This window comes from Austrofundulus limnaeus, unplaced genomic scaffold (assembly GCF_001266775.1).
Source record: "Austrofundulus limnaeus strain Quisiro unplaced genomic scaffold, Austrofundulus_limnaeus-1.0 Scaffold17, whole genome shotgun sequence".
Lineage (NCBI taxonomy): Eukaryota > Metazoa > Chordata > Actinopteri > Cyprinodontiformes > Rivulidae > Austrofundulus > Austrofundulus limnaeus.
In genome coordinates, this window is record NW_013952419.1 from 3025530 (window position 1) to 3038877 (window position 13348).

The following is a 13348-nucleotide window of genomic DNA, read 5'->3' on the forward strand; positions in this document are numbered from 1 at the left end:
CATCAGTGCTCCTCACCTTCAGGAACAACTCCATCACTGCCTTCTTCCACAGGGCTGGAAATTTGAGCGGAAGACAGAGAGCTGGAAGAACCCTGCGACCCCTGAAAAAAAAACAAAGGGAGGTGGGTGAGCAGAACTCTTTAACCCATTCTATGTGTAAAGATTTAAAACTCAAATTGCAAGGCTTCACAACATCGAAAAGTCGATTTCACTGTTTGGGTATGTCTGATATTTTGTCCAACACAAAACCCCAGGTGAGTATTCCAACTGAAGCCCCCCCATGACTGCTTTTAATAGCAACACATATTTTGGAGCCACAAATAAAGGCAGATTCCACAGCTTAGACATAAAAAAGAGCAGCCAAGGCGAGGCGTTCGCATTTATCTAAGACAAAACCTCATTACGCCCTCCACCTTATAACCTTCTGTCTGGTTGTCATGGAAGCAGCAGGGATGGGGAGCGAGGATCCAGGCAGGACTATAAATGAGAATCTTACTTTCCTCCTCTTCCTCTGATGTTTCTTCTCTTTGCTGCTCCTTATTATCTGGCTGCCTTATCTGATCGTCTTTTTTATTATTGTTTTACGCTCAGTTCAGATTTATTTTTTATTATTTTTTAAATTTTGGTTTCGATGTTTCTAGAGGAACAGAAAAYGCTCGGCCAGTGACGTAGATTAACGTCATCTCCGTTCCGTGATCAGAATAAATTGTTGAYAGTTTTGTGTGAATCCCTGCTTCCGTTTAAACCCGAGCGACTCGATGAACTCGAGGAGGTGATCGTTAATCACGAGTGAAGCACATTAGCTGATTGATTTCTTTATTTTTCTGCTGTTTTTCATATCATTTCAGGCACTTTTAGAATTCACAACATGCACAAATCCATCACTCATCTCTTTGGAGGAGAGACTCAGAGTGTTTGTTGAATAAATGGACAGTGGCCATTGTTAAGATAATAATCCAGCCAGCGTTTTAACAGTGGGAGGTGTGAAGCAAGGTGAATTTTGGCATCAAAATACTAAGAAATGATCGTCATATCAGGGTAAAAGGTACAAAACAGTGGCAATGCCTAAAATAATTAATTATCTACTTTCTTCTATAAAGCCAAAAAGTAGTTTGAGACTTATTGTTTTTGATGTGCAAACTYTAAACTCAAAAGAAATGCTGAGTTTATCTTTAGCATCAACACCTATATGTCTCTCACAACCTGAGACCACTCCAAAGAGGGGCATGCAGAAACACGGTTTAAAAAGTAAGCCTCAATAAACTAGAAATCAGGAAAAGATAAAATAMTCTTAAACTGTAAGKGCCATAACGGTTACAKGTGAWTTTTTATGTAATGTATAAGTTAMAAGRCTCTTCAGTTCCAGCTTTGAAGAGAATAAATAAAGCTCATTTATAATAGGAGGATATGTGTGCACTCTGTACTCTGAGGGGATTTGATAGAAACTTGTAAATCTTGCAACATGCACTGGAGGAAAGAAGACAAAAAGGATGAAGTTCTGGTGTAGAAATTACATAAGGAAGTAAAGAGACTGAAAATACAGGTTTGATGACAAACACTTGTGAACAAAGCTCAAAGATTACATCACTCTATGTTTAAATCTGATGTTGAGGGTTATGTGATAAGTGCAAAAACCATGAGTAAAAACCACAAAAGATATCACATGAAGCTCAACCTTAAATTCTGAATGAGTTACTGAGCTCCAAATAAGGCCTAAATCATATTGGTGCTTATGTTTTTTTTTTCATATTTTTATTTTATTTCCAACCATGTACTGCTAGTAAATGATATAGCACAGACAGGTCACTTATTTTGATGTGATTTTCTGTTTTCAAAGCTGCGGGAGCAGCGAGACAGAAATCATGACAGAAATGGAGAAATAAGAAGATTAAACCAACAGAATAGTAATAAGGGTGTTTGAATGCTTATACATTGGCAGCCTTAACGGCACACTGAAAACAGCACTGAACAAATGTCTGCAGACTCTGTTAGCATCTCCACAATGTAAAAACACTGTTTTTTTCATACAAACACCCTTGGAGAGCTTGTTGTCCTAACAGAGAGGACAAAAATTGAAATGACTTTAAAAATAAACTATTTACAGAACTGATCCATCCTATTTCCTGGCCTGAGTAGCTGTCAGTGGATTTACTCATCTCTGCTGCTGCTGTGACCTGAAAAGCACCTATCTGAGTGTAGCTGTGAGTCAGACTACGTCTGGTTTATGTAACGCTGTGTTTGGTCGGGCACTTGTCCCGGAACAAGAAAACCCACTTAACGCCCCGCCGGCTCTCCTGGGTCTTACCCCTAAACCCCCTGCTCATTCTGCTCTTTTTGATTCTCTGCCGTGCCCTAATCGAACACGCGACCCTGTCCTCTCCTCGCCGTCTCATTTTGATTTCGCTCTTCCTGCCACAGAGGGAAACAAAATACTGTTGCTATGGAAACTGCTCACAGAGAGGAGAACAGCAGCTTATGAAACTTCCAGTGAGGAGACAGAAGCCTATATATGGTTATTTCCTGTCTGCAGGCTGGCGGGTGAGCCCAACCTTCCATGTTTTTTCTGTGTGAACGACCGTGAGGCAGTGATGGACAGTTGGACGGACAGGGTGGAAACAGAAAAGAAGGTGTTTGTTGTGTTCATCTTTCTCCACGTTGCACAACATGACATGTTATTCCTCTTGCTTTAACTGCATTATATCCCCATAAAAATAACACAAAAACCCCCCACCCAGCCTGGCTGGAGGTAGTGCTCTTCAAACCTGCAGTGGGAACACTCAGCAGCTGAATACTGATCAGTGTGGAAGCAGGAATTAAAGAGGACGTCCACGGCTGACCTTACTTGAAAAGCAAAAAGGAAAACCTCCGAAGCAGATGGACTGCAGCACAGATAACGATCTATTCTGTAGTGGGGAAAGAAAAGTCTGCCAGCTGTAGAAGTGGAGAYTAAAAATGCAGCACACATTTACATAACAGAGTTAAAGATGGTTCTAGCTGTGTCCTTCATGCTGCCATCTGAATCTGAYTATCAAACACATCCTGAAGCCGTTTTTTTTTAACTTTCTGTCCCTAAAGCTGAAAAGCTCTTTTCCTATTTGTTTCCATGTCACTTTCATCATTTCAGTGGGCAAAATCTAATATGGTTTATTAAACACAGAGAAATTTGTTCGGTCTCATTTGGACTTCCTGAAGTTTTTAAACAAAGAAAATATAGGAGATAATATTTCCAGACTCTTATTTAGTTTTTTTAGACAGACAGCAAACATTCTCTGCTCCACTCATTGGAGATTACTTCCTGGTATGCCAACAGAATATAATGAAGGTTCGAAGGTGAAGCCTGGGAGATTTCTTGTACATTTTTTTTCATTACACAGGCATTCACATGTACGGAGCCCGCGAGGGGACATGGGGGGATTTTTTTCCTTTTACGTTCCCCCGCAATACTTTTGCGTTACCTCGCAATATCTTTGTGTTACCTCGCAATATCTTTGCATTCCCTTGCAATACTTTTGCGTTACCTCGCAACATCTTTGCATTCCCTCGCAATACTTTTGCTTTACCTCAAAATGGCCCCAACCCAGCTAGAAAAAGTTGGAGATTTTTAAACATGAATACATGTATTATTATTAGTTATAACTCACAATATTCATAATGTTCACAATATTTTTATGAGATATTAATCTGTTTTAAACTATAAATAGACAATAGATTATATTTACATGTTAACAATAATTTTACAAGTTGCCATTACTTCCTCTTTTAACTTGTCCCACAAAACAAGTCAGCCTGACCAATCATGGTTTTGCCAAACTCCACCCACCCAAGAATCTTAGCCTATATTCCAAACCCTGCCAATCATGTTTAGTAGAAACTCCTCCCACACAGACAAAAAACTCCCCCAATGCACTGAAGAGACCCCTGCTTGATTCATTTTGGTGTCTCACTTGTTTATCCTGTTAATCTGGTCTAAATTAAACTCTATTTCTCTCAACTTGGAATGTTCAAAGAGCTATCTGCAGCAGGTAAGATAATGTTTGTTAATATCCTCTTTGCTCCACTTCAAAAGGTCTGAGCTCTTACTTTAATCATAATGAAACAAATACATGAAAGGAATGAAAAGATAAAAGACAAAATGAAAATGAAAGAATGAATTTAATGACTCCAACAAATGGAAATGAATACATTCAGCAAAGAAAAMACAAACATAATCAAATGAAACCAAAATGAGCTGGCAGCCTCCCATGACCACATTATGTAAATAATGAACACCTAAAATTCAGTATCTTAATATTTCTATGCACAAAGAGTGAACTTTAGATTTGGTAAAGATAAAAACATGTACATTTGTTCTTTGCTCATAATTTCAACCAATAAGTTTCTTATTGTTTGGACGTAACAGAAATCRCAGCTTCTGCTGTTTCCTAATGAGGTGCAGCCAGTCTTTTTGGCAGTCAAAGAAACATATTCGGACAAACTGTCTACTGACATCAACACAACAGGAAATGAGTAATATACAGATGAAAACAAACAAAAGAACATTCACATGATCGAAAGAGCCACTTTTACAGTAATACATCATTTCTTCTTCTGCTCACATACTCTCTCTCTCTCACACACACACATGCACAAATGAATAATTAATGAACAACCTAACGGAGAAAAATCGAGCGATAAGAATGAAAGATGGAGCATGCAATTCAATGGATATTGGATGTGACTAAAGCGTGAACGGAGGGGGGTCAGCTGTAAATTACGAGACAAGGAACAACATAAATGCTGTATCAACCTGACCGTATCACAGCTTCTCAAACACAAACCATCTGTTATTGTCAGACGGATTTTTTTTCTGCTCACATTTTCTCACAGAGACGTGACCTCCGCCGGCTCATTTCATTCATCTCTGATTCAGATTACCAGTCAAAGAGAAGGATTTTGCAGCCAATTGTGTCGATCGGTTTAAAAAGAAATATGAACGCTAGCTCCTTGTGTGGCGAGCAGCTTTTGGAGGACTATAAGGAGTGCAAACGGAGAGGATTGGGAGTGGGGTGGGGGGTTGACTTTGTAAATGCAAAGTACTGTTTGGAGCCAGTTTCATAGAAAATGGGTCACAGTGTGCACAGAATGTGTAAATCTGACAGCCTGTGCTTCAACCTCCTGTCTGCCACCCGTGCACAAAGCTCAAAATATGCACAGAAGCATTTTTTAAGCCTGTGTTAGAAATGTAAGGGATTCTTTGTGCGATTTGTTTAAAATGTGTGCGCTCGGCTTGTGCAGCTGCAGCCCTGCATGCTGAACAGGTAAAGTAAAGAGTCATCATGTCTGTTTATTTTGCCTCAGGAAATGGGTTGGAATGGTCTAAGCAATGTGAGCAACCTATTTTAGGCAGCCTCTAATTTAAATACAGCGCTCAGCGAAGAGAACGCTTTAAATGCAGCASTCACAGTAGGTCACTGAGATTACATGACTGCTCGTGAAATAGTTTTATTTTTCATTTTTACTTTATATAACCTTCAACCTACAAGTTTAACTTAAAGAAGAAACCCTTCGTTTTCACATTTAAATCATTCAGTTGGGGTCTATATAAAGTGGAACTGCAAAGCTGTGGTCTGAATTCCACCTTATTGTAACTCCACAAGCCCCACTTTCACCAGTTTTCTGAGGAGTGTCTCAGATCAACTTGTTGCTTTAAATCCAAACAAGGCGCTTCACACCATTGAAGAGGATTTTGCATATGTCCCCTTAAATTTGGAAGATTTGGCTGTTTTACAAAGACTTTGATTGGTTTGAGTATCATATGACTCCCCAGTGTTAAAGTTAAGCTGAATTTCTGCAACCATGGAGTTGTCTGTTCCTATGTCTGTGTCTGTAAGCAAAAAAAGCTCATAAACGAGTAGATGGATTTGAATAAAACTGTCAAAAAGCAACCACCRAATATACATTTACATCTAAATACATTCTGAAGTCAATATAACTCAAAAAAAAGCTCAACTAACCAACATTAGTGCACACAAAAATCATCATAACTCTGCCATTTTAAAAGATATTGAGCTAAGATTTGGTGTGGTAATATCTGAATGTCGTCCACAAAACAAACTAATAATACATGAGAACAAATATATCATGCATGGTCTTTATTTAAAACTTTGGTGTTTTAGGTAGCGGGCATTATGCTAATCCTTATGTCCTGTAGATGGARAAAAAAAACTTGCCTAACAAGAAGGGTTGTTGTGTGTGTTTAAACCCTGAAACTATAATTATTCTTGCATAATTAGGACAGAGAAGACAAAGAAGGAGAGAGGACAGCCATATAATTGATGGCAAGTTTTCCAAAATGAACCTAAAGTTCTTCTATAAGGGAAATAATGGCTGCCAGGACAGATAGATGATAAATAAAAGCAAGAAGTGGAGGTGAGAAGTATGTCATAATACTTCTCAGGAGTGTGAAGCAGCAAAGTAGAGAGGAGAACGATAATGGGGCTGAGAGGCTTCTCATTCYAGCTATAGACGTCTTAAAGAGGGGTCGGTAAGTGCGAAAATAAGAATAATCTCAAAAATATAGCCTGTCTGTGAAGGGCAGAAGAATTTGACTGGACCACAAATTGCATTTTTTTTTTCATTTCTCTCATTAGACATAGTTAGCCCACCATCACTTCTCTAACCAACCCAGTCTCCTGAGTAATAAACTGACAGTTTCCAGAAACCACAAACACACAACTACAGGCTGTATGGAAAGATATTCGAGGCATGGCAGCTGATTAAGTCATTGCTGCCCTTCTTATGTCAACTCAAAATAAAACACACGTGTTTCTCACAGAAGTTTCACTAAAAATGGTGGAATATCATCTTGGTTGGAAAGAACAGAGCACTCCAGAATTGTCTATATTAAGTAACGGTGCCTCGTTTATTCATTCGGAAAGCTGAGTTCATAAATGCGTGCACGTGACAACCTGTTTCCTCTCAGCTCGGAAAGCCACGGCGACCCAGTTCCAGATGAACGTGGACGCTTCAGGTCTGATCTGTTCCTTCTGCTTGGGCCAACCTTCACAACTCATCTATACAGAGGACTCAGCTTCCAGTAACAGCTCATCAAGGTTAAATTAATTTAGAAATAAATGCACACATAGTCATGGAACGCTAACTCCAGCAGCATGTTGCAGACGTAATATGTTGCTGACATGCTCAAGTTCCTGAGCCCACTTCTGTCTTCCTGCCAGCTCGCAGGAACTTCAATCACCATTGCCCCCCCTCCCCTCCTTAGCTAACTGCACTGTCTCAGAGTAGTTTTTTTGAGCGTATGCTTGTGTGTTTTTCTGTATAAAACACAGGATCAAAGCTCTTTTTTAAGCTCACCTCTTCTATTGTGTGTGTATTCTAAACTGCAAAGGTAGCGCACCAAGTTGAGAAGGACCCTGGACATTCGTTCCCTCATGTTTGTCATGTGTATGTGTCTCTCCGGACGGATGTTCTAAACTGCAAATTCCTTGTGTGTCAACATATTTGGCCAATAAACCTGATTCTGATTGCAAAGCAAATCATTACTAATCATAAAATCCTGCTTTTGGAAAAGCGAAACACATTCAAACAGATGCTAATAAAAGCTTAAATTATACTCCAGTGTCTGTATGTGATTATAGTTGGGAACTTGGAAGTTATGAAGAAGGCAGGGAAACTTAATCAATGGCAGGCTTTTATTTTCTCACAGAAGCTCTTTATTTTGTAGGAACTTCTGATTGGGACTGAAGCTGAAGCTGAGAGGTCACATTGTCACTGCTGAGAACTGGATGAATTCTGCTAATAGATTCAGCAGGTCTAGGTGCCGGTATGCGAAATGTAAGATTGAAGATTTTCCATTTGAGTTGCATGCTCTCGCTCTGCAGGTAACAATATCGTCACTGCAGCTCCGGTAACAGCTGTGCCCACAGAGCTTGTTTGCACAAGTGCAAAATTACAAAATGACACGACATCGATCGGTCGCATTTTTAAATGGGGTTTGCACAAACTGCTGACTCATTGATCAGATCTCTTAAAGCGAGTGTTAGCATGGTTCACTGCAGAGCTAAAGATTGCAAAAGTTTTTACAGGGAACAAAGAGCAAAACAAGATCAGCAGATGTGCAAATAACAGATTTGTTTTCTCAACTATTAACACAGATCCTAACGTGAGCCTTCCTGGGTGAGGTCAAAGGTCGACTCCCCACCCTGCTCTGAGACGCTAAAGGTGTTTTGGATGTTCCTTCGCACTCTAGTGACTCTAAGATGTGGTCGGCCTAAGCTCAGTCGCAGCTTTGTCGTTTTTCCTGAGAACATAAAGGGAACGTGTCTTAGTTGCAGCATCTCTAAAGTCTACAGGCTAGATTGCATGTGAATGTGTGTTCCATCCCCCCCGGGTGTTCTGGCCTTACCTGGCGTCGGCTGAGGCTGCCCGGGCTGGTCGGGCAGGGGCTGGGAGATTTTCCCGAATGAGGAGTGGACAGCTGACTGGTCGGCATCCCATTCACTGGAAGAACACAGAAAGAGAGAAACACGGAGCACATTAAAGACGGAAAGAGGATTACTTAACTAAAATAAGGGTCCTTCGTCTTTGGAAGAGTTGTATTTGAAGCAGCCCACACTTCCGCCCTTCAGCGTATCATTTACATGGAGTAGGAGGAAGAGGAGGAAGAGGAGAAAAACAGGAGGAGGAGGGTGGTGGTTATTTTTATTTTTATTTTTTTATTGTTCTGGTATTTAACCTCACCTACAGCACAGACCCTGTTCTTCTAACTGTTACTGAAACACCACAGTTACATTTAAAGGAATAATTCAGATCTTTTGTAACACATTTGTATATGTATATATATGTATATGTATATATATGTATATGTATATATATATATATATATATACTGAGTGGATTCCTGCCATCTTAAATCATCAGTCTCAAAAATGTAATAACTTGGACTAGTCATTTGCTCATCTATTTTGTTTTGCCCTAAAAAAGAAAAAAAAACTAAATATATCACACTTTATTTCAAAGTGCAAAAAATATAGTGTAAAACTTTGGTTTTGTATTATAACTGTACTATTTGTGTTGACAGTGAGTTTTATCTTTTTTCACCAGGCATTTAATGGACAGCTTTCATCTTTTCCAACACCATATTATGTTAAGCTTTGCCTAAAACAAATGCACTTTTATTTTTATTTTTAGCGGTGTTCTGCACCTAAAACTACAAAGTTTATAATAAAAAGTGTAAAACGTTCAAATATCTCTGTCTAACATAAAACGTGAAATTGTCCAAAGAGCTATCTACAACGAGTAAGATATTTATTATTATTAACCTTTCCATAAAACCTCACTTTAAAAGAGCTGAACTAGTGCTTTAATGCCTTTAAAGCTTTAATTTGCATGGATGGAAATGAGAAGAAAAAACACCTCATGGCACCTCCTGTCCTTCTTTTTGAACACTATGCACTTTGTGACCTCAGCACAGTTTTCCAGCTGCAACAGAGCACACAACAACCCAGCGGCATCATCTCATTAAACAAGAACATCACATTAATCAACGCTGCACTGGAATCCTGCGTGTGGTCGGGCAGGAGAAGCCTAATGGCATCATTACCTTGGGCAAATTACAACCTTGTCTTCAGTCTTAAAACAAACAAAGAGAAAAAATCACCAGGAACTGAGTCCAGCTGTGAGTTTGCTTTAGAACAGGGATACAAAACGCAGTGAAAGACTTTGAAACGAGCCAAGAATCTTTATCATTTTTTTATCTTCTCTCTTTTCTTTTCCTTCCATCTCTGAGCCATGTTTCCATTAGTCCACAGCCTTAAGGACTGCTGCCTGTAAACAAACCATAGGATTTATTTTAAGAGTCAATCTGTCTTGATGCAGTAGATAAGTAAAAGCGCATTCATTGCCAGTTCTATGGCTTTTTTTTAATACTTTCCTTCTCTTACATCTCTGAGCTGTAGTCTGGATTAAGCTTTCAGCTTTGGGGATTTTAGCTGCAGAACATCAGAGCAGCTTGATGCAGCAGCAAAGTGAAACCCAATTTCCTGCTGTGATTCATTTTTCTGATTTATTCGAGACAATCAGATGGGATAAGAAAATGCATTTTTTTATATATGTTTTGTTGATGTATAGGATCTTCATTGATGGAATTCAGCATCAGCATTACGCGCTCCCTCACACACACCCAGTCTCTCTTCTGATTTTACACAACAATTCTAAGCATTTTTCACTGACTTATTTTATATAAACGAGCRTTTCTCGTCAGATAAATTGGCTTTTTGTCAAGGTCACATCCGTGGGAAGAGGATGAAAAACCRCCCGCATTAATCCACATTAAGATTGAAGTTTCAAGGTGAAAAAAATGGTGAATTAAACCCCTGCGGGCTCCTACCTTCCACTTCCAACATGACGAGAAGCACAGTGTTAATCCAAAACGGMCAAAGGAGAGAAGGAACACCTTTTTGTGTTTTTTTTTTTAGATTTTCCGTCCGTGTTCCTCTCTGTATGGTAGTAAACTGAGCTGAATGGGAAACGGAGCAGAGCTCTACTACACCGAGAGGCGGAGAGGCTGCTTGCGCAAACTCTGACGTGCACAGGGAGAGAGATGGAGAGAGGGAGAGAAAAATGCATCCAGAATCTTAATATTTTGGCGGTGGTCCTCCTTTGTTCTGTGCCAAGGAATAGATGTTTGGATTTGATCTGGATGTGAATTTTAGAGTTAATCAAGGCATAGATTGAGTTTTAGATCAATGTGATCACTATAGAGAGACAACCATTTTTGTTGTTGGTGAAATAGATTAGTCCTGGCAGCCAAACTGAATTGGGTTGGCTCCACAATTTGATCAATTCTAGAGGTACATATTATGAATGCTTCCTGAAAGTTTCATTAAAATCTGTCCTGTCCCACATAAGATATTTTGCTAACAGACAGACCCGTGACTCCAGTRTTGGTAACATTTTAAAACAAAGATCTTGGTGCCAGCTGTTAGTGTTCAGAACATGTGTTGGGGATCAGTCTCAGCTACTACCACACCCAATTTTAGGTCAGTTTCTGTTAAATTGACAAAATTATAGCATTTTTTGTGTTTTCAAAGTCAGTTGACTCTGGTGGCCATCTTGAATCAAAGTGTCAAGTAAAGTAAACGAAACCTGCTCAAAGTACTTTGAGCAGGTTTCGTTAAAATCTCTCCAGTGGTTCATGAGAAATTTTGCYAACAGACAAACAAAAATACTCATACAGACAGACAGTTACATGATTACTGCCTGACAGTCATGATTCCTTAAATAAATGTTTTTGCAGGCATATGAAAAAACCAATACATCCCCACAGAAGTTCAGAAAAGTATTGCGAAATAAATAATTACTAATTTACAAGAAGTTTAAATAAAGAGGAGTGTATGGTCACAGCTGCTACCCACAACATCCTGTTTGTTTTTACTTCCTAATTTACTTTCTCTTTAAAGAAAGCGTTAAACCACGTGATTAAACTGACAAAAGACTAAAGATTTCCATTTATACCGCGTTACAAATGTGATTTTCTAACATRTCTAACGATAAGCTCCGCCCATCTCCAAAACATAAAAATTAGGCATCACAAGTTTAAAAGTGTGGACAAAAACCTGCTCGACTCAGTCCTCCGTGTGACTCGGTTCGACTTGGCACAACTTTAGAGTCTCCCCCCACCCACCCCGGGTGATCCCACCCTCTCCCAGCTCGGTTCTTAGGCTCTACTCATGTTGGGTTTRAAGCTTGTTTAGATTGGCTCCACTTCAGACCAATAATCTCCTCCATCCTGATTTAGCCAGTTTTAGGAACGCACCTCTTTCCAGCCGAGCTCCAGCCAAGTTTTGTAAATCTGGTGTGTTAYTGTGAAGCTGTGTGCAACATTTTGCAACAATTAAAATCACACACACACAAAAAAAAAGTGGGCAGATTAGCATTACGTCATGATTACACATTGGTAAATATTGTCTGTCCAAAATATACCGCTTATTTTTCAATGTGCATTTTCAAACAAGACAACCTGCACCTCCATTGTGCATTTCACTGCGTATATTTAGTACCATGACTTTATGTGGGTGTTTAGGGTCACACAAATTCACACATGCTCACAGCCCGCCCCAGCTGAAATACATTCCTCTGGCAATTTGTAAAAAGATACAGTCGGAAATCGGTGCACTCTAACTTATATAAAAACAAAATAATGTATAATCTTGTTTAAATGGGTTTGCATTACGGTGGCCAWTATGGTCATTTTTATGGTAATTTACTCATGGCTGTATACCGACATGAGGCACTGACGTGAAAATGAGTTTACCCTGAACAACAGAATGCTGGTGCTTTTATATATTTAGTTTCACATTTTAAAAAATGTCTACACATGAGTACTACATAAGTAGTACGTATTTCAGAATTTGAACTGTAGGGGGGACAAATTTGTATCAACATGACACAGCACAATTCTAATATTTGTTATTTTTTTCTTAAATTTTTTTTGTTCCATTCATTTATTTTATTAGTTTAGTTTAGTATTTTTATTATTATTTATTTTGGAAATGCATCTGTGTCCCTCTTTAGTGGGTTTAATATAGAACCAAGGAAAGTACAGAAGGCTGCAGAAATCCCAAGTTTACAAGTCCGAGTGCCTCAGCTGCAGGAGTGATTCCTCTGGAGACAMACAGGTTTTATTTTTGAGTCAGCCTCCCCAAACACCTCATCGTGCAGGCTAATTTGTGACATAATGAGAAAGGTGGGACGCCGAAGTGTAATTCTCACCGACACCATCTGCACTCCCGTCGTTGGTTTTAGCAAATATGAGGCATCGGCAGAGAGACAGATGGTGAGATGAGGAGAGAAACTATGTGCAAATTGTTTTCACACTTTATTTTAGGTCTGTGTGTGCGTTTGTGTGTGTGTGTATACACTCAGCTGGGGTTGTGACATCATTGCAGAAAGAAGTTCGATTGATGACAGTTTTGGGATGATGACGCAATAACTTGCCCACATGCAACTGACTGGCAAGACGACTGCCGGGTAAAACACCAAGATATGACACAACATAAATACCTCGTGTAAGTATCCATATTATCACATTTTAATTACTTCGAGGCTCCCTGTTATTGTAAATTGTACTGAAACTAGCAGTCCTTGATGGAAAATACAGTATATCATTCTGACCTGCAAACATGCAAACAAAAATGTGATCTGTTAGTGCAGATAGTTTGCGTTGAGGATGACTCTCAGCTACCACCAAATTTCAGCTCGATATCTACACTCACCGGCCACTTTATTAGGTACACCTGTCCAACTGCTCGTTAACACTTAATTTCTAATCAGCCAATCACATGGCGGCAAC

General features: G+C 39.3%; 1 protein-coding gene across 2 annotated transcripts in view; it reads right to left on the minus strand.

The window, feature by feature from the left end:
- Nucleotides 1-13348, minus strand: part of dclk1a (doublecortin-like kinase 1a) — a 53759-nt gene that overhangs the window by 9722 nt on the left and 30689 nt on the right. For both annotated transcript variants that reach the window (XM_014003296.1, XM_014003297.1), the window contains exons 6-7: nt 8402-8496; nt 17-101 (exon numbers count right to left, since the gene is read on the minus strand). In XM_014003296.1, the coding sequence (XP_013858750.1) occupies nt 17-101; nt 8402-8496 (180 nt within the window). The remainder of the gene's footprint in view (nt 1-16; nt 102-8401; nt 8497-13348) is intronic.